General features: G+C 45.3%; 1 protein-coding gene across 8 annotated transcripts in view; it reads right to left on the bottom strand.

Moving 5' to 3' along the window:
• Window positions 1-21,393, bottom strand: part of C12H1orf21 (chromosome 12 C1orf21 homolog) — a 610,172-nt gene that overhangs the window by 256,348 nt on the left and 332,431 nt on the right. For 6 of the 8 annotated variants that reach the window (XM_033916059.1, XM_033916056.1, XM_033916057.1 and 3 more), the window contains one exon: window positions 7,257-7,292. The exons of the other annotated variants lie outside the window; for them this stretch is intronic. In XM_033916059.1, the coding sequence (XP_033771950.1) occupies window positions 7,257-7,292 (36 nt within the window). The remainder of the gene's footprint in view (window positions 1-7,256; window positions 7,293-21,393) is intronic. 8 annotated transcript variants of the gene reach the window in all.

Raw genomic sequence — 21,393 nt, 5'->3', positions numbered from 1 at the left:
TGTGAGAATATATGCCTGCTGTCCCTGGATAACACCTGTTACGGTAAGTAACTGTGCTTTATCCCAGGACAAGCAGGCATGATATTCTCACATGTGGGTGACCTCCAAGCTTACTGCAGAGGGATGGAGGGAAGTTGGCAATTTAAGCAAATAGATTTCGCAACACCGATTGGCCGAACCGGCCATCGATTCTGGACAGGGAGTCCAGACAGTAGTGGGAGGTGAAGGTATGAACCGAAGACCATGTGGCAGCCTTGCAGATTTCCTCAATAGGTGTTGACCTGAGGAAGGCTACGGAGGCTGCCATCGCTCGGACTTTGTGTCCCGTTACTCGACCATGCAGCGCGAGACCAGCCTGAGCGTAGCAAAAGGAGATGCAATCGGCCAACCAGTTGGACAAGGTGCGTTTGGAAACTGGGTGACCTAACCGGTTTGGGTCGAAGGACAAAAACAGTTGTGGGACTTTCCGGTGTGGCTGAGTGCGTTGGAGGTAAAAGGCCAACGCTCTTTTGCAGTCAAGAGTGTGGAGCGCCATTTCTCCGGGGTGAGAGTGGGGCTTGGGAAAAAACACAGGTAAGACAATGGACTGATTGAGATGGAAATCAGACACTACTTTAGGTAGGAACTTTGGATGGGTGCGGAGTACCACCTTGTCGTGATGGAATACCGTGAAGGGTGGGTCCGCTACCAGGGCTTGTAGCTCACTAACCCGCCGTGCGGACGTGAGTGCAAGTAGGAAAATTACCTTCCAAGTGAGGAATTTTGGATGGCATTTGTCTAGGGGCTCAAATGGAGGTTTCATTAGTTGAGCCAGAACCACGTTAAGGTCCCAAACCACCGGGGGAGGTTTGAGAGGGGGGTGGACGTTCAGCAGGCCCTTCATGAAGCGAGTGACTAAGGGATGGAGCGAGAGGGCTTTCCCTTCCAGGGGCTGATGAAAGGCCGCAATCGCACTGAGGTGTACTCGAATGGAGTTGGTCTTTAGGCCGGAATGAGATAGTTGAAGTAGATAGTCAAGGACCAGGGGGACGGGGACCGACACCGGGTCCTGGCTGTGGGAGGAGCACCAGGTTGAGAATCTGGTCCACTTTTGGGAGTAGCAGGTTCTCGTCGAGGTTTTTCTAGAGGCCTCCAATATTTCCTTGACTGATTGAGACACGGGGAGAGCAGTCAGGGGGAGAGAAACCAAGCATTCAGATGAAGAGATTGAAGATTGGGATGTAACAGTGAACCCTGACCCTGTGACAGTAGAGAGGGAAACAGAGGTAGAGGCAGTGGATCTCTGACACTGAGTTGAAGTAGAAGGGAAAACCACGGCTGGCGTGGCCAGCGAGGGGCAATCAGGATCAGGGTGGCTTGTACTGTTTTCAGGTGGACAAGCGTCCGCAGTATCAGAGGGAACGGCGGGAACGCGTACAGGAACCTTCCCTCCCAATCGAGGAGGAAGGCGTCGGCCTCGAGCCGGTCCAGGGAGTATATCCGGGAGCAGAAGAGAGGCAGCTTGTGATTGTGAGGGGACGCGAACAGGTCTATTTGAGGCGTCCCCCACCGTTCGAACACTCCTCGTAGGGCCTGAGAGTGTAGTGACCACTCGTGTGGCTGGAGGAGGCGGCTGAGTCTGTCCGCCAGGCAGTTTTGTTCTCCTTGTATGTACACCGCCCGAAGGAAGGTGTTGTTGGAGATTGCCCATTTCCAGAGGCGCAGGGCTTCCCGGCAAAGGGGCCAAGATCCTGTGCCCCCTTGTTTGTTTACGTAGTACATCGCTACTTGATTGTCGGTTCGGATGAGAACCACTCGGTCGCGGAGCAGATGTTGGAAGGCTACTGCTGCGAGGTAGATGGCCCGAAGTTCTATCACGTTGATGTGGCAGCGGCGGTCTTGTGCTGACCACATTCCTTGGGTGCGCAGGCCGTCCAGATGGGCTCCCCAAGCGTACTCCGACGAGTCCGTGGTGAGTACCTTGCTGTGGGGTGGGGTGAGGAAGAGCAAACCTTTGGAAAGATTTGAAGAGTCGGCCCACCAGCGGAGCGATCGTTGCAATGAAGGAGTCACTGTCACGGAGTGGTCGATCGGGTCCCGGTCTTGACGCCATTGAGACGCCAGGGTCCATTGAGGGATTCTCAGATGGAGGCGGGCGAAGGGTGTGACATGGACGGTGGAGGCCATGTGGCCCAGGAGGATCATCATCTGTCGGGCTGATACTGAGGTCAGCCGAGAGATCCTTCGGCTCAGACTTACTAACGCCTCCAGGCGCGGAGGGGGGAGGAAGGAACGGAGGCGAACCGTGTCCAGCGTGGCCCCGATGAACTGTAGGGATTGTGAGGGGCGTAGTTGAGATTTTGGGAAGTTTATTTCGAACCCCAGACTTTGTAGATAGGTAATAGTCTGTTGGGTCGCTGAGATAGCCCCTTCTTTGGACGGGGCTTTGATTAGCCAGTCGTCCAGGTAGGGGAATACCTGGAGGCCCTGGGAGCGTAAGGTTGCTGCTACCACCACGAGGCACTTGGTGAAGACCCGAGGTGATGATGCTAGTCCGAAGGGGAGGACTCGGTATTGTAGGTGCCAGTCCCCTACTTGGAAACCCAAAAACTTGCGGTGAGCGGGGTGCACTGGGACATGTGTGTACGCCTCCTTGAGATCGAGGGAGCAGAGCCAGTCGCCCTCGTCGATCAGGGGGTAGAGTGTTGGTAGTGAGAGCATCCGAAACTTTTCCCGTACCAGGAATTTGTTGAGGCGTCTCAAGTCTAGTATTGGGCGTAGGTCTCCCGTTTTTTTCGGTACCAGAAAGTAACGGGAGTAGAAGCCCTTCCCCCGTTGGTCGGGGGGGACCTTCTCCACTGCTCTCAGGCGAAGCAGGTCTCGAGCTTCGGAGAGGAGTAGAGGTAGCTGAGTCCTGTTGGGAGGGCAATTCCTTGGGGGGTTGTCCGGGGGAATGGCCCGAAAGTTGAGAGAGTACCCTGATGAGATCACGCCAAGGACCCATGCGTCCGTCGTGAGTTGTTCCCAGCGAGGGTAAAAGGCTTTGAGTCGACCTCCGATGGGAAGGCGGTCTGGGACTATGGCGGAGGGGGCCCGCCCCCTTCCGCGTGTCCCGTCAAAAGGACGGGGATGGTTTGGTGGTCGCGGGCGGTTGGGACTTGGGCATGGCCCTGTGATGGGCTTGCGGACGTCTGGGTGGGGGCCGCGAGAAAGCAGGGGTGGACTTTTGTGGGTAGCGGCGCGGAGGGGCCCTGTATGGCCTGGGCGCTGGCGGTTTGGGCTTTTGCCGGACAAGGGAGGCAAATGAGCGTTCATGTTCGGAGAGGCGTTTTGTCGCCGCCTCGATAGTGTCATCGAACAATTCCTTTCCCACGCAGGGGAGGTTTGCTAACCGGTCCTGTAAGTTGGGGTCCATGTCGACCAGGCGCAGCCAAGCTAGTCGGCGCATGGCGATAGCGAAGGCTGCTTCTCTGGAGGAGAGTTCGAAGCCATCGTAGGCCGCGTGGAATAGATGAAGGCGCAGGTTGGAGAGGGACTCTAAAAGCAGGCCGAACGTTTCCTGCCGGGAGGCCGGTAGGTCAGTCTCAAAGGCTCTCAATAGTCCAATGAGGTGTTTGAGGTATGATGTGAAGGTGAAAGTGTAGCTTTGCACCCTAGAGGCCATCATTGCGTTTTGGTATAGTCTCCTGCCGAACTTGTCCAGGGTTCGGCCTTCCCGGCCTGGGGGTACCGCTGCTGAGACCCGGGACGGGTGAGCCTTTTTCAAGGAGGATTCCACCAGCAGCGATTGGTGGGAGAGCTGTGGTTGCTCGAATCCCGGATAAGGTACTGTGCGGTACTTGGCCTCCATTTTGGAGGGTACGGCCGTGACCATGTAGGGGGTCTCCAGGTTCCTGAAGAAGGCCTGTTGGAGTACCGGGTTAGGTGGTAAGCGGAGGGACTCTCTGGGCAGTGATGGCATATCCAGCTCCGCCAGGTACTCCTTAGAGTATCTGGAGTCGGACTGGAGATCTAAGTCCAATGCGTGGCCCATGTCTTGGACAAAGCGAGTGAAGGATGGGCGAGATGTCCCCGGAGCCCCGTGCGGGGTCAGGGAACGAGACCTTCGCCGGGTGGAGAAGGATAAGGAGGCTTCCCTCGAGTATCGAGGTTCATGCTCTGATCCATGCTCCGAGGTTGGGGAAGCACTGTGAGAGTGTTCAGGGTGTTCAGGGGTTGTCGATCTTCGGCGTCTCGAGGAGCCCCTCGGAGACGATGCCGGGGTTAGGGGTACCGATCGATGTCGGATTGGTGACCTCGATCCGGACTCCCTCGGAGAATGCGTCCGAGGGGGAGTTCGGAGGATACGCGGGTTGGAGAGTGATAACTCAGCCACCCTTAGTGGTCCTGTACGAGGTGTGGGAGAACGGCCTCGTAGGGTTGGTGAACCTCGGGCCTTCTTGGAGGTACGGCGGTTCGAGGTTTCTGTCGTTCTAGCCCGACGTTTTGCCCCTCGGCGGTCCGCAGAGGGGGAACGTCTCGGGCGTCTCGGCGAGGAGTCCGAGGAGGATGGGATGCGGCGAGGATTGCGCACCTTTCCTCGAGGTTGTTCGGTGTGAGGCTCAGGTTGGTCTGGCACATTCGAGGTCGAGGCCGATTGAAACTGGGCTATTGCAGCGGACAGCTCCGACGTGATCATCGCTCGGAGTAGGTCCTGGAAGACGGGCACGGACAGCATCGAAGGCATGTCCCCTGTCTCTGTGCGCTCCACCGGGGGCGACCTCGTATCAGAGTATTCCCGTGTGGTGGAGGCACGGCCCGAAGGCTTGGAGGGCTTAGACGGGGCTGTAAGCATGGGGCTTCCGCCATGCGTCGCCGTTGTCCCCGAGGCTGGCTTCTTCGCTGTTACAGAACCTGAAGAGGGGACTTACCCGGAGCCGAGGCTTTCTGTTGTCCCGAGGACTTCGGGGTCGAGTCTCGAGGCGATGCCGAGGTTTCCGGGGCCGAGGTCAAGGCCGGGGCCGAGGCCAGGGCCGACCTCGAGGCCGAAGTGGGGGGTTGGTCCGGGGTGAAGAGATCCGCCATGCGGGCTTTTCTTCGGCGGAGGGCCCGGTTTTGGAAAATAGCGCACTGGGGGCAGGAGTCGGTTGGATGAGTCGCCCCCAGACAAAGGATGCACCGGCGATGCGGGTCTGTGAGAGAAAGAAGCCGCTCGCACCGGGTGCACTTTTTAAAGCCGGTCAAAGGCCGGGACATTAAATCGAAAGTAGCCGCGGCTCGATTAGCCACGCGGCCACGGGGACCCGGAAGCCTCCGGGTCGTTGAAAACGAAGCAGGAATCAAGTAAAAAGGTAAGGAATTCGCGCAGAGCGACTTAATCGTGAAAAAACAAGAAAAAATCGCGGTGCTAGAAGGCAGTTGGGGCAGAGCCTGAAAAACACGTCTTCTAGGCTCGCGGAAAATTTTGAACTGGAGACCACGAGGGGATGCACCCCCTAGTGGAGCAGGAAGGCACGCATGCGTGGAGCAGCAGAGCAAACTTAAATCTTCAATCAAGTTTGCTTGAAAATGCTTCCGCATCGGGGCTCCGTAGATGACGTCACCCACATGTGAGAATATCATGCCTGCTTGTCCTGGGATAATCAACAGTACTTATCCAGGCAGTGCTTCTGGGGGCAGTCTGGGGATGGAGTTGGGTCGGTCATGGAAATTATACAGGCACCCGCAATATTCAGCATTGCTGTCCTAATAGCTAATTAGGCAATCTGCCCGGTTTAACTGTGTGGATACAGCATTGAATATCGGCTATAACAACATAATTTCCAGGTATTCTAATCTAATCTAATCTTTGGTTTATATACCGGGTCATCTCTGTGCAGAGCTCGACTCGGTTTACAAAAGTCAGAAGACCAGATTTTACAAAAAGATAAAAAAGAAAAAGAAGTGAATGAAATTTAGCCTAGCCTAGCACAAAATGGGCCCATCAATGTTTAATGGTTACTAAGTCCTCTGGGAAGACCATTTAAATATTGTGAAAATAAAGTTTTCTGAGTTTTCTGAAACAGTTGAAAAGAACCTGTTGTTCTAATAGAACAAGGAATTCCATTCCATTCCAGATATTCCATAGTAGTCCTGGACAAGGTCCAGCATTGAATATCTAGGTCTAATCTAGCCGATGGTAATGAGTATTTTTTTTTTTTAATTATTCAACTACCACTGGCTAAATATTGACCAGAATAATTGTGATCATCTCTTGGGAAAGCATGATTACTAGCTTTTATTTGACTTATGCAGTTGACAGATTTGGACGTCCGATTTTTAACAGATTGTGTTCTTTTATCCCTATTGAATATATCTTATGGGTACTTATAAGAAGGACCTCTGAAGAAGGCAAAAGCCCACAGATTCTGTAACCGGTGCCAATATCAGTGGCCACCGATCACATGTTAATCACATATCGACGCCGGTTTCAGAATCGCGCCTACAGGAAGGTAGGTGCTGGAAGGCCTACATTTCCAGCACCTATCTTTGCGTGAATCACACCTACCTAGGCGCTTTAGGCCGCCTAACACCACTTACAGCATTGGCCACTCCTACTTTAGCATTTGGCAGCCTAAAGTGCCTATGTAGGAATGATTCTGGGGCCTTTTATTTAGGTGTTGATAGGCGCTTCAACTTTGCCATTTTTTGCCACTTCTAATGGCATCATTCTTCAATTAACTTAGGTGCTAGTAGGGCACCTACTGGTACTTAAGTTTAGGCGCCAGTTTTAGAATTTTCCCCCAAAGTGCCAAAACACGGACTGTGTTGAGACCCTTCTTGATTACATCACACTCAATTTGGGATTCATCCAGCTTCCTTGTTCCACTGGGATTTTCTTTGCTTGGCTTTTGCACTTTTGTGGAACACACTGATCTCCTTTTATGGTTTTCTTGGTATTCTCACTTAAAGCATGACTGCTTTAGTCATGTTTTCTGAGAGACAATCACAATTATTGGCACATACTCCATAACATACTAAAGGGCTCCCAGCATTGTATAACCTAAGCCATTCAAATGCTTCCCAGAATAGACCATACAGCACCAGGCCTTGCTCATCTCCTTCAAGAGATGCTGGCTGAGGTCGACTCCATGAACAACTATCAGTACCTAAGAGAAAAAGTGCTAGATTACGTGGACAGCTATAATATACCGATGCAATTACAAATAAATAAATAAAACCAAACAGTTCATAAAACTATAGTGCTGAGAAAAAGTCTCCCAAGTATAGTAATGAGAATGAGAATGACATGTTCTTACCATGCTGTCCTTGTATAATTGAAGCCAGTCTTTGCGCTAGCAATAAAAAGGGAATAAATTAAATAATTCTGAGTTTCTTCAGAGACAAGTAGGAACAATAAGATTAATTCAGCCATCATTTCTACTGTTTGTTCTCATGGTATGTAAGTTGCTTAGTTTGCCAATAAAAAAAAAAAGACTCAATAACTGACCCCTCATTTCTTAGCGCAATTAACTGGCTAATTAGAATCAGGTGCTTAAATAATTGAACAGTAAGTAAATAATAATAATAATAAATTTATTCTTATATACCGCCCAGCCACAAAGTTCCAGGCGGTTAACAACAAAGAAGAACTGTACAATCAGTGAAAGGTACATCAAATTAATAAAAATGAATGACAAGATTTTTTTAAAAAAATAGTTATTTAACAAACTTATCAAACAAATGTGTTTTTTAAAAACTTTCTAAAAACATTATAAGAATCTGTTTGTCAAATAAGCGGACTTAACCAAGAGTTCAGTTTGCCTAGTTGAAAGGCAAATGTCCTATTCAAAAATTTCTTGTTATGACAGTTCTTAACTGAAGGATACATAAACATTAACTTATTACGAGTGTTTTTTTAATGAGGTATAAAAATCAACTGGCAGTTAATCTGCATGACTGAGTTTGGGCATCCTGTCCGGTATGAAGTTCCAATGGTTCTGAGTTTGGTCTTCACCATAAACATGAGAGCTCATCATGCTACAATTGAAAATAAATTTCAGAAGAGCTCTGGACAAGTTTACAAGGCCATTTCTAAATATTTGAAATACCATCCACTCACTGTTAAACAATCTACAAGTGGAAAAATCGTAAGCCCAATATTCATTCTATTTAGATGGCTAGAAATGGCTCCTGACCACCTAAATAGCACATAGCCGGCCATCCACTAATTTTCAGCGGGGGATAGTCAGTTAACTCTTGCTGAATATCCCGGATGGTGGTTTGGCCAGCTAAATTTAGCAGACTAAGACAACTGCTTAAAAAGGCTGGTATATCTTTGTCTGTTGAGACTTAGCAAGCTGATAAAAATTGGCATAGCTATGTCCTTGTCAGCCAAGAACAGACTGGAAATTCAATGCTGGTGGCCATATACAGCCAGCGATCTCTCGCGGTCTGACTATGAGTCTGTCTAAGACTACAATGACTTTACTCCCGGAATGACAAGATCAGTACAACAGCAAACCAGAAAATCGTCCATGATATTATAAGAACCTCATACTGACATCTAAGGATCTGCAGACATCTCTCGCTGTAGCTGTGAGGATTCATGCATCAGCCATCAGGAGTAAACTAAATGGGAAAGGTGATCAGGAAGAAATCATTGCTCTCTAAAAAGATTATTCCTGCTTGCAAGTCTTAGAATGACCTAGAAGCAGGGTTCCCTCTGACATGAACTGAAGTCCTCCAACTGCATTGCTGCCAATTGGAGGCGCTGCTTCAATATTATGCTTTCAATCTTTGCTTTGATATACTGCTTGGACAAGGTGTATTACATGGTTTATTCCAGCATTTTCCCTATCTGTCTCAGTAGGCTCACAGTCTATCTAATGTACCTGGGGCAGTGGAGGATTAAATGACTTGCCCAGGGTCACAAGGAACAGTGCAGGGTTTGAACCCACAACCTCAGGGTGCTAAGGTTGTAGCTCTAACCAGTACAACACCCTGGCCTCTGCATGAGACAGGCAGGTTCCTGGGAATCCTGCAGAACTTGCCTAGCCTTCTCTATGGAAAAAGTGATACTGAAACAGCACCCCCCACTGGTAGGACTATACGTGGAGGACTCCCATTCAGCTTAGAGAGAACAGCGCCCACAAGATTCTTGGTATAATGCTCTCCAGAGATATAAGTCAAAAATTGAACTTTTCAGACACAGTAACAAACATTTTCTTTGGCAAAACCCAAACACTGTTTCCAAAGTAAGAACCAATTTCCAGTTGTCAAGCATAGAGTCAAACAGGATGTGGGGCTGTTTTGCTGCATCAGTACCCAATGACTTGCCATTATTGATAGAACCATGAATTCTGCTTTATTTCCAAAAATCCTAGAGGAGAATGTGAAGTCATTCATCTAGGAGATGAAGCCGAGTTGAAAGTAGGTCAAGCAGCAGGACAATGATCCTAAACAAGCAAGTAAATCTCAAACAGAATAGCTGAAAAAGAGATGTTATACTGGCCGACTCAGACTCCTGACCTTATTGAGATGATCTGGCAAGACCTGACGAAAGCTTTCCTGCAAGGAAGTCCGCAAACGGCACAGCTGAAACAGTTTGTATGAAAGAATTGGCCAAAATGCCTCTAGGCCAATGTGAGAAATACTGATGAAAAGTTACAGGAAATGTGTAGTTGAAATTATTGCTGCTCTAGGAGGTTCCTCCCCCCTTCCCACCACACACACACTTTACTAAATGGAGAGTTCACATGCTTTTTCACACAAGGATGCTTATTGTTTAATCTTTGGGATGAATAAATAATCAAAATACTCTGTTTGAATTATTTATTGAATCAGTTAATCTAGATTTCTTAACAGGGTTTAGATTAAGGTTTAACAATGTTTTGAATATAAATTTTTCTAAAATACAGAACATCCTAGGGAGGTTCGTGTTATTTTGCTCAGAATTACGAATTTACAAAAGAGACAGAATAAATGATTTGCTAAACAGGACCATCAAAATCCTAAAATGGAAGATTTTTCAAAATCTGATGTTCTCTCCCACTTCCAGTAATTGTCAAGAACTGGCTTCTGAACACAGGAATTTGAAAATTTATTGTGATAAGTACCAAATTTTTGTATCCCTCATTCTCCTCTTTCCACCCCACTCTCATTTCCTCACTCAAAGCCCTATTACTTATCTTCCTTTAACTGCACATCATAACCCGGGGAAGGGGAGGGGGGAACCAAGCTGGAAGATTTTGAGTGAGAAAAATAGTGGGGCAGATAGGACATTTGTAGAAGTCAGGAAAAAGGATGCTGGTACTCATTACCGGCTCAATGAAAGCCCTGTGTAAAACATGTTTTATGCAAGGAAACTGCTTTATAAAACCATCTCCTATATGTTTCTGTTAGCATGCTGTGCATCTTTGGTAAATTCAAAAAGAGGGGACTGAGCAGTTTCAAGCAATAGGAGTGCAAAATAAGTGTCCAAACACAATCAAATAAAGCAGCTCCTTTATGGATTTCACCACTAATTTGTTAATGATGAATAATAAATAGATTCGTGAATCCTTCAAACTTGTAGAAATACTTTCACTTTACAGTGACAGCTGCATACACTCTCTGACAGCAATCATGGGTGTTTTTGATTGCATTATAGCACCAATAATAGAAGACTACATATATGATCCTTCATTGAAAATCCAAACTCCTGAGGCAGGCCCCTTGGGACCAAAACACGATCGTGTCGAGTCATTCTATTTAATAAAGGAAACTGAACACTGATTAGTCACCTTCGTTGTTTTCTGCTTTCACAGTTTGTGAAGGTAGTATCTCCTGTTTTTTTGTGTCCTTCAGACTTGCAACATACACATCTCCCTCGTTATTCACGGGGGATAGGGGCAGAGCTGGACCGCGAATAGGGAAATACCGTGAATATCTGGCTCTGACCCACCCCCGGCTCCCTCCCACCTTCCTCCGGCATCCCAGCCTTACTTGGTGGTCTAGCGGGCTTTCAGGGCAGGAGCGATCTACCTACGCTCCTGCCCCGTGCAGGAGTGATCTTCCTACGCTCCTGCCCCGTGCAGATCGCCAATAGGAAATGACTGCCGTGAGTTCCCAAAGTCTCTCGAGACTACGGCGGGAGCTCACGGCAGCCATTTCCTATTGGCGATCTACACAGGGCAGGAGCGTAGGAAGATCGCTCCTGCCCCGAAAGCCCGCTAGACCATCAGGTAAGGCCGGGATTCCGGGGGGAAGGCAAAAATATGGGGGGGGGGGGTTTCCCCCTCCCCCCAAAAAAATTGCGATTATGTGAAATCGCGAGTGCGGAAATCGTGAATGGGGAGGGGGAAGTGTAATATGCTCAGAGACCTGAAGACTATACTCAGGGAAAACTCCCCATATATAGCTTCTTCATTCAATCATTGCATATTCTCTGTATTACCATATTCTTTATCTTAAATGCCAAAGGTGCTAGAACTATATTGTCACACTTATCTTGAAAAGAGTAATGCACTTATCTCATTTAGAAGGTTCCGAAGTGATAAATCATGTTTCGCCCCTGCGTCAGGGAACCTTTGAAGTACGTTTTTGAAACCCATACTACTTTCATAGAGAGCGAAGTCCATTCTTTTTATAATTATTTCATGTTAGCATTGTGAGGTTCCTTGACGCAGGGACGAAATGTGATTTATGGATGGAGAGGCTGTATATGGGGAGTTTTCCCTGGGTAAGGTCTCCAGGTAATGTTGCAAGATTGAAGGATTCATGAATCTATTTATTATTCATCATTAACAAATTTGTGGTGAAATCCATAAAGGAGTTGCTTTATTTTTTTAGTTTTCTATACTGTTCTCCCAGTAGAGCTCAGAATAGTTTACATGAATTTATACAGGTACTCAAGAATTTTTCCCTGTCTGTCCCAGCGGGCTCACAATCTATCTAATGTACCTGGGGCAGTGGGGGGATTAAGTGATTTGCCAGGGTCACAAGGAGCAGCGTAGGTTTGACCCCAGGGTGCTGAGGCTGTAGCTTTAACCACTGGTCATACTTTCTCCTTAGAATCATGATAGCATATATGTAGGTTAAACCAACAAGTGTCTGCCAGCAAATGGTGCACCAACCACAGAATGTGAAGCAGTCAACAGAGGCTTTATTTTTGGAGCTCAGGGCCCTATTTACCTCACAAAGCTTTTACATAACATAATTTAATCTATTTCAGCAGCAGATTAAATTATCTGGTATGCTAACTCCCTCAAGGTTAAGTTCAAATTGCTCAAAATCTCTTTCGCTCTCTCTCTCTCATCCTTCACCATGTGCCATTCCAAATGTTTTGCAACTTACTACAGTAATATAACCTGTACAATAAAAAGTTCCAATTTTTTTAGGCCGAAATCAATATTATCTCCAACTACTGTATAAGCTAGTGTCTCTCAAACTGTGTGCCACAGCACAATGTGCCATGAGAGATTCCAGAATTTTACTTTGTTTTTAAAAATTCCCTTCATAAGTATACATTAGAATAGATGACATGTACATTGTGTACGCAGAGTCTGTCAATGTTAGGAGTGTCTGTGTGCGTAAGGATACAACCGTCCAGACAAGCATCATTCTTTGACATGATTGGTCCTTGAAAGCTAACTGCAAGTAATTTTAGTTTTATTTATGCAATAGTTATCCTAACTTGAGCAACAAAACAATCAAGGCTTTGTTACCGTTAGGATCTTCTTATGTTTGGGAACTTGGATTTTCAGCTCTGACAGAAATTAAATCGAAAAAAAGAGAACGACTGCAGATGGTGGATGATGAAATGCTTCTTTGCTTGTTGACCATCAAGCTGTGTTTTGAATTAATCTGAACTCAAAAACAAGCACATCCATTGCATCAATTAGCAATTCTATTCTATCTAAGAACTTTAAATAAATAATACTGTTGGTTTTGCAATTTTATAATTTCAATTATAATGTGCCATGAAAAACATTTGCTTCGTTTAGTGTGCCAGAGCTAAAAAGTTGTGTTTTTTAAAAAAATAATTAAAGCTTTTATTGAAAATATGCACACACAGGTAATACAAACAAGAAAAATACAACCGTCCAGGGCTCATACATAAGTCATGTCCCCCCAGAACAAGAGCCAGATAACAAACCAAAAGCAAGACAGTCTACTAGGGTAGACAAAGGCACACAAAAACAGAACTAGAACGGATCACCCCCTCACTGTGAGAGATCCCAAAGCCACATTATCAGAGCAGAATGAAGGTCCCCAAGAAACAAGACCCACATGAACTCTCCCATCCAGAAAGCCCAACCCCCACAGTGCAACAGTAAGTATGCAGAATTACGTGAGCAGGCGAAAGTTTTGCCAAATGTGTGCATAACCATGGCGTCTACCATGCTGGATAGCAGTAAGGTGATACATGAGTTGCCATTGGTGTAACTTCCGCACCACCATCTGCTAAGAGAGAGGTACCGGTTGATTCCACTGGGAGCCAACACCAAACGGGCAGCCGTGAGTGCTAATTTACAAAAAGAGGGTTCCCCCTATTCCAGATCCAGCTCATGCCAAAATAATCTAATCTAATCTTCTATTTGTGTGTCGCTCATACCTATAAAGGCTCAAGGTGACTTTAAAGAGAGGAGAGAAGGGAGAGGATGGAGAGGGAGGGAGGAGAATAGATAGGGGGGAGAGGGAGGGGAGAGATAAGAGGGGGAGAGTAGGTGGGAGGGGAAAGGGAAGGGGAAGAGAAGAGGATGCAGGAGATTAAGTGTCAAACAGTTTTTTTTGGAAGATGATGTGACAATAAAGCATGACGCCAATCAACCAGTACCCTCGTACTCAAAATGTGAGATATTTCACCAAATACTTGGGTCTAAAAGCCTTGCACTCTCCCACATGTGCAAGTAGGTACCCACCTCCCCTTCAGCACAACCTCTCCCCACCCCCCTTCATCCTAGCCAACAATTTAGGGGTATAATTCTACCAGAACAGCACCTTAAAGCCATTCTCTACTATCAAGGCTGTAATGCCCGAGAATGACACCTCTTGTCAAATCACAAAGCTAAAAAAGTTTGAGAGATACTGGTATAAGCAAACATTCAGTATATAAATGAAGCTTAAACAAGCAGATTCAAACATTTCTCCCAAAAAGAGGCTAACTGGGTTCACCAAGCATTTTCCCCATTTTCTCACTCTTCTAATACATATAACATTGAGACATATCAAAGTTTAGTCATATCTAGATGCTGCTTTAGAAGCAGTTAAATTCTTAGAACGAACTTCATCCTCATCTCTTATTAGGGTATAAGGCCTGTACTATAGGGTCACTGACAGACTAGAGTTATCGACCTGCCAATTTTAAACAAAAGACTATGGGCTCATTTTACAAAGGTGCGTTAGGGCCTTAACGCACGGAATAGCGCACGCTAAATTGCCGCACGCGCTAGCCACTATCGCCTCCTCTTGAGCAGGCGGTAGTTTTTCGGGTAGCGTGCACTAATCCGGTGCGTGCACTAAAAACGCTAGCGCACCTTTGTAAAAGGAGCCCTATAGCACAGTGGTACAGGGCTGGTGTTAGAGGAATACAATCTGAGCAATTGCCCTGGACCCCCGTGCCATAAGGGGCTCCAAATCTACTTGGAGTTGAATGAGATACACCTCATCGGCTGGGCTTTGGGGCCCCTTTCTAATTTCTGCCCCAAGCTAGCATCTTGATGGATATTTGGCCTTTAATCTTCAAGACTTTCTCAAGTTTCTGAAATACTAGATGGATAGGCAACAATGGGTTCATTTTACGAAGATTCAGAAAGACCAAGTCATTTTCCTTATTAGATGCTTTAATTTTTGGTACTATTTAAGACAAATTGTTTCTTTTTGCTTTTTCGCTTCATAAATCATACAGTTGCCTGCAAAAATTTAAGCACGCTTGGTCAAATTGTATGTTTTTATGACTCTCTAAGGGAACAGGAACTGGCACAACCTCTACATAATACAAAGTTTAAAACAACAAGCTTCTGCACATTTTTATGCATAATTACTATTTACAGTTTTTATTACAGCTTCCAAGCATTTCCTATACCCATCTAAGAGTGTTTCTGTTCTTGCTTTTCAAATTGTTACCACTCTTCCTTGCATAAGTCTTCTAGTTCGGAATATTCTTTGGTCTCCATTTTCTTTCGTTCACTGCATGTTTGAGATCTCTCCATAAGTATTTTCAATAATAGTCACTTTTCTTTCTTGTAAGCACTTTATAGTTGATTTAAGGTATATTTCAGGTTGTTGTCTTGCTGAAAATATCCACCCTCTTTTTCAGCTCCTATTTCTTCACTAGTGGTAGAAGAACAGCAAATAGAAGAAATGGAGACGTCACAACCAGCAAGGGAAAATGATAGCTTGGTTCTTTCTTTTTTGTTCACTAGTGGTAGGACATTATCTTCTAGGATATGTTGACATATAGTTGAATCTATTCTTCCTTCCATCTGCACAATATTTCCTGTCACACAAACCTAAAGCATAATAAATTCATTCCTGTTCTTGATGGCTAGTAAGATGGGTTTTGGGGATTTTTTTTCTTTAAATGCTTCTCCCTTTCTTTTCTCAGATGTATTGTGTGTGGTTGTGGCTGAAACAGAGAATTTCACAAGAAGGGTATTACAAGTAGAATGAAAGAAGTTATCCTGCCGTTGTATCGGGCGATGGTGCACCCGCACCTGGTCCGCATATTGGTCGCCGTACCTAAAGAAGGATATGGCGATACTCGAGAGGGTTCAGAAGAGAGCGACACGTTTGATAAAAGGTATGGAAAACCTTTCATATGCTGAAAGATTAGAGAGATTTGGGCTTTTTTCGCTGGAGAAGCGGAGACTTAGAGACTTATAAGATCACGAAGGGCATAGAGAAAGTGGAGAGGGACAGATTCTTCAAACTTTCGAGAACTACAAGAACGAGAGGGCATTCTGAAAAAATAAAAGGAGACAGATTCAGAACCAATGTTAGGAAGTTCTTCTTCACCCAACGGGTGGTGGACACCTGGAACGCGCTTCCAGAGGGAGTGATAGGACAGGGTACAGTATTGGAGTTCAAGAAGGGATTGGATAATTTTCTGAAGGAAAAGGGGATAGAAGGGTATAGATAGAGGGCTACTATACAGGTCCTGGACCTGATGGGCCGCCACGTGAGCGGACTGCTGGGCATGATGGACTTCAGGTCTGACCCAGCAGAGGCACGGCCTATGTTCATCCCCACCTGTCCCCAATGGAATCTAGCCCATACCTACCAAGATTCATTCAATCCCCATTTATCTCTGCATTTACTCTCCTCCATCCCCACCTGTTCCTGAGTTGATGGTATTACTTATTTGCTCACAATTTTCTGTTTCCTCTCAACTCCAACCACCAGGGATTTATTTTATTTTATTTTTTTACAGTATTTACTATTGAACCAATGAGAGTTCTTAGGATGTTCACAATGAATATTTATTAGGTATAGTTTATTTATGTATTCAATTTTCTATACCATTCTCCCAGGGAAGCTCAGAATGATTTACATGAACTTATTCAGGTACTCAAGCAATTTTCCCTGTCTGTCCTGGCAGGCTCATAATCTATCTAATGTACCTGGGGCATTGGAGGGGGGAGATTAAGTGACTTGTCCAGGGTCACAAGGAGCAGTGTGGGTTTGAGCCCTCAACCTCACTGCCCCACATTCTCCCTTTGTATGCATTTGAATTAAAACATGGGTAAATTTGCAGTTTTCAAGGACTGCTACGTGCTGAAATCTCTTGTCCTAAATCAAGGTTGAGGAACCTTGGGTCCTTGAGGGCTGTAAACCAGATATAGATATCAAGGAAATCCCTAATAAATATACAATAGAATCTGCATGCCTACTGCTTTAATCATACTGTGATATGCTGAAAACCCCCATCAGTTTTCCATTAGCGACAAGTTCCCTTTGCTTGAGGACCAATATGCCTTGTGCGCACTGTCGCATGTCTCCTACGCATATTCATTATAAATATCCTGCAAACTCAAATGGCCTGGAAGTCTCTGGATACTAGATGGAGAGCCACTTCCCTAGACAACCTTGGTTTAAATTCTGTTCTATTCCCATTAGCAAAGAGATGTTCCAAAAGGAAGAAGCAGCCTTCTGCTGTTCAATTGGACCAACACAGAAATTGAAATGACTAAAGAAAGTCAATATGACCCACAAAATGCAAAGGCTCTAGTGACATCAAGTCCTTGAGCTTTCCACAAAGATGAAGCCACCACAGTGCCTCTGGAGAACGGCATGCTGCTTGCTACTCATACATTATTTAGACTAACACATTACGAGAGCTGAGTTACCCTAGAGATCCATGACGCTAGTTCTACAACTCCTGACAATATCATTTTTATTTTCTAGTGGCCGATGAGCTGGCAGTCTGAAGTAGAGAGACATCAGAGCCCCTGTAAACACCATCTTTGGCATCCGGGATGTCTGATTCCTAGGCATCAGCAAGAGGGTATAACTACTGCTAATAACACTACTTTTTCATAACATGGCCATTTGAACAAGAAGCTGTAACCTAAAGCACATTAGTGAGGAAGGTGAATTACATGCATTCAGGAGACCTTGCAGGGTGGAGGTGACGGAATCACAAAGCTGAGCAGTTGAAAGTCAAAGGGAAGAAATCTTCATAATCCTCAGAGTACTGTTAACAGCGTACGTGTACAAATTAATACTCATTACCATTTAAAAGCCAGCTTAGAGAGCACAGAGATAATGAGCTTCAAGTACAAGTCACTGTGCCATAGCCAGGAGAGTAGCATTAAGTGAGCATATGCTCCCATTACTCACACCACTTAAAAACATCCCGCAGAAGAGTCTTCTACCACCTAGGCTTAATTGAAGAGCACAAATATTTTCAGAGAACTCACTTGTTAAATGCAATTATTTCAATGTGAAACTATTTTAGCTAATGAAGAGTGTCTCCAGGCAACACGAAAGCACTGCCATCTCAAGCCATGACATGGAAGTCTCTCTCAGTGTAACATATTTATGAGGGTGCCTTTTGGTGGTCTCAAACTTGCGGCCCGCCAGGTACTATTTTGAGGCCCTCGGTATGTTACCATTGTTCTGGAACGTTGCCCGCCTCACTGCTGTAACCTCACGTAAGCGCTTTCCTGCATCTGTACGTGATTGTGAGGTGGAGTGTAGAGGACAATCGCGTACAGATGCAGGAAAGCGCTTATGTCGGGTTAAGCAGTGAGGCGGGCAACGTTCCAGAACGTAAGGTAACACTGGAGGCAGTGCAGCTTGTGCATGTGTATGTAATCTCGTGCTGGAAGTGAGAGCTGAAGGCGGTTGCGCACGCGACCACCGGACACTTAAGTTTTCCAGGCACAAGTTGGATATTGATTCTCCCCTCTACAAAAAGCCTAGAGGACTGAACCAAAATTTTTTCTCTTGCAGTTGATACTTTAGATTAGAATCTAAATCACAATTTTGCATGAGGTAAAACTCTTTATAGTTTATAAATCTTTCCTTAATTGCTTCTGATAATTTCAGCTATACACAGCTGAAAGCAGTACAACATGCAGAAAGTGAAGTTTAGATAGTTTTTCACTTTCTGCATGTTGCACTGCTTTCAGCTGTGTATAGCTAAAATTTATCCGAAGCAAGGAAAGATTCAAGTTTTACCTCATGCAAAGTTGTCATTTCTTTAATAAGACATTAACTATTTTTTCTGCGGCCCTGCAAAGGGTTTGACTTTGAGTCCACTGATCTACAGTATACTAACTTGGCTCTGGGGAACTGAATTAAATGACACAGAGGCCTGGATACCTAACAGTCAGTGAAGGTGCTTGGGGAACTAGCTTATTAGGAAAATGAAATAAAAAAAAAAAAACACAATGAAAGAATCCTTCATGAGAGTGAGACATGTATGGTGACCTACAAGATTTTTATTTTTTATTGCTTTGGTTCTATGGGTAAACCAAAGAGAAGACCAAGATCCAAGATACCAGGCCTTCAGCATACTCCACGCTAACAAGTGACTACAACCAAGTACCTAGCCACCTCTGTTCCAAATTTATCAGGAGGGCTCTGCTGCTGCTGGCTGGGTTGGAATGCAATGAACAGCAGGGTACAGATGTTTTGTTTAGTTTAGGACGGTTCTGTAGCACCTCAAACAGGTGACAGGATGCACCACAGTGAAGGCCAGCCAAATGGTAAGTCCTGTGAGAAAAGGAGTGATGTGTGAGCTGGAGCAAACAAGAACAGAGCTGGGAGACAGGACTGGTTCAAACACTGCACGCTCTATGGATTTAATTCAAGCAGAAAGATCCCAATTACTGATCTGATGTGACAAAGTTGTGATCTTGGGGCTACAAAAACTGAGCACCACTCAATAAGCCTACTGGTGTTACTCATAGAATGTGACAGCATTTCTGGAATGTTCTATTCCAACGCTAACTTTTTTTTTTATATATCACTTATATCCTAAGTGGTTTACATTCAGGTACTTTATCATATTTCCCTATATGTCCCAGCGTGCTCAAATTTTATCTAATGTACCTGGGGCAATGAAGAGATTAAGTGACTTGCCCAGGGTCACAAGGAGCAGTGAAGGATTTGAACCCACAACCTCAGGGTGCTAAGGCTGTATCTCTAACCACTGCACCACAAACCCCCTTGTTACTTGACACTCCTTGTTTTACTTGACATTCATTCCAAAATGCGGTTACGTGTGTCTGGTTTATCTTCTCTGGCTGAGAAAGTTAAGAAAAGGGAAGGAGACTTTGGACAACTGCCAACTGTTCAGGCATCCTTAGTCAAGCACAGAAGACAGATACACCTCAGACTAGAGAATCTGGAAAACTTTCTTAGATCTTACAAAAATGTAATATGCATAGATTTAATCCACCCCTCTTATTTCCCCATGGGAATTGTTTTAAAAGTATCTAGGAATGTTGGAAGGAGGAATACCACCCATTGGCAAGATCTTTCATTTGGCTATAGGAATAAGTACGGAGGGAACTCATGGATTGGAAAATGAAAGTTTAGGGAAAATTTCAACTGATCGTTTCGGTTTGTCTGCTCTTCTGGAACCTTCAAGCAGAAAAAAGATGTAGAGGGCTATTTTAGTGGTCTCTTTTATTCTTCCCCAAAGATCAAGATGTGGTAGTGTGGCTTTTTAGGAAAAGTCTTCTTTTCTTACGAGCCAGAATATATGGATTTTTTCAGATCCGTGTACAAGAGAAGCATAATAAATTTCTTTCCATGCATCAGGAAGTCCCGAGGTTGGGACCATCAAGATTGACTTGGTTTTCTTGTAAATGTTTGTTGCTCTTAGAACATATGAGATTCGGTATACTTTCCATGAGCAGACACAGTTAAGGCAGGATGCTGGATCTACTGAGATCCCTGTGAAATGAGAATGGATAATGATGCAGTGGACTCCAAGTAGAAATTTACCCTCAGTTATAGATTTCTTGTAGTTCTGTTTACCTTTAATTCTGCTTCCAGATATCTCAGGTGTCTCCCTTGGGTTTTTTTGTGGACTCTTTTAGAAGTCATAATGTGTGGGGCGCTAGTGAGCACCACTGTTAATGGCAGCATAGTGGAATTGCTCCGCAGCTCGGATCACTTTACAGAATTTATTTTCTAGCCCTCCGGAAGATTTTTCTAGCGAAATACCACTGTCCAGCTAGTTAAAGATGTCAGCCTCAAAGACTGGCAAGCGCAAGAGCGTGGAGCCTATATCACCTCAGAAAAACCCGCCAGCAAAAGACGAAGCTGAGTCCTTACAGGGTGTCATGGCGGAACTTCGCTCGATACGAGAGCTGCTGACTACTACGAACCAGAACACGGAGGAAATTAAAACGGACCTTGCCTCCCTTAATGTTGAAATGGCGGTTTGCAGATCAAGAATAGATACCGCTGAACAAAAAAATCGAAGTTTCTGAAAATAATATAAAAATGCTGCAACGACAATTTAAACGAGTCACCATCTTGGAACAAGAACTAGAGGACGCACAAAATCGTTCTCGTAGGAACAACTTACGAGTGTTGGGGGTCCCGGAGGCGAGGGAGGGCAGGGACTCCATTGCTTTTCTTCAGTCAATGCTGCCTAAGTTGCTGAACATCGAATTCAAATTTGAGCTGGAGATTGATAGAGCGCACCGTTCGCCGACGCACAGGCTAAATATCTGAGGCCCATCATCGCCCGACTGCTGAGGTATTCCCAGGTCATGGAAATTATGCGTCAGGCTAAACTTCTCCACCCGCTTAAATTTGAGGGACACACCATCCTTATTGTGCCTGACCTATCTAAACATACAGCCAAGCGCAGGAAGCAGCTTTTAGAATATAGGCCCAAACTGAAACAATTGGGCGCAAAATATGGAATGTTCTATCCAGCCACTCTCCGAGTCACGCTTAATAACACTACCAAAAACTTCCAGCACCCTCATGAATTGGCTGATTTCC

The sequence above is a fragment of the Geotrypetes seraphini genome, chromosome 12, assembly GCF_902459505.1.
Source record: "Geotrypetes seraphini chromosome 12, aGeoSer1.1, whole genome shotgun sequence".
Classification (NCBI taxonomy): domain Eukaryota; kingdom Metazoa; phylum Chordata; class Amphibia; order Gymnophiona; family Dermophiidae; genus Geotrypetes; species Geotrypetes seraphini.
This window is presented reverse-complemented; position numbering and strand designations above follow the sequence as displayed.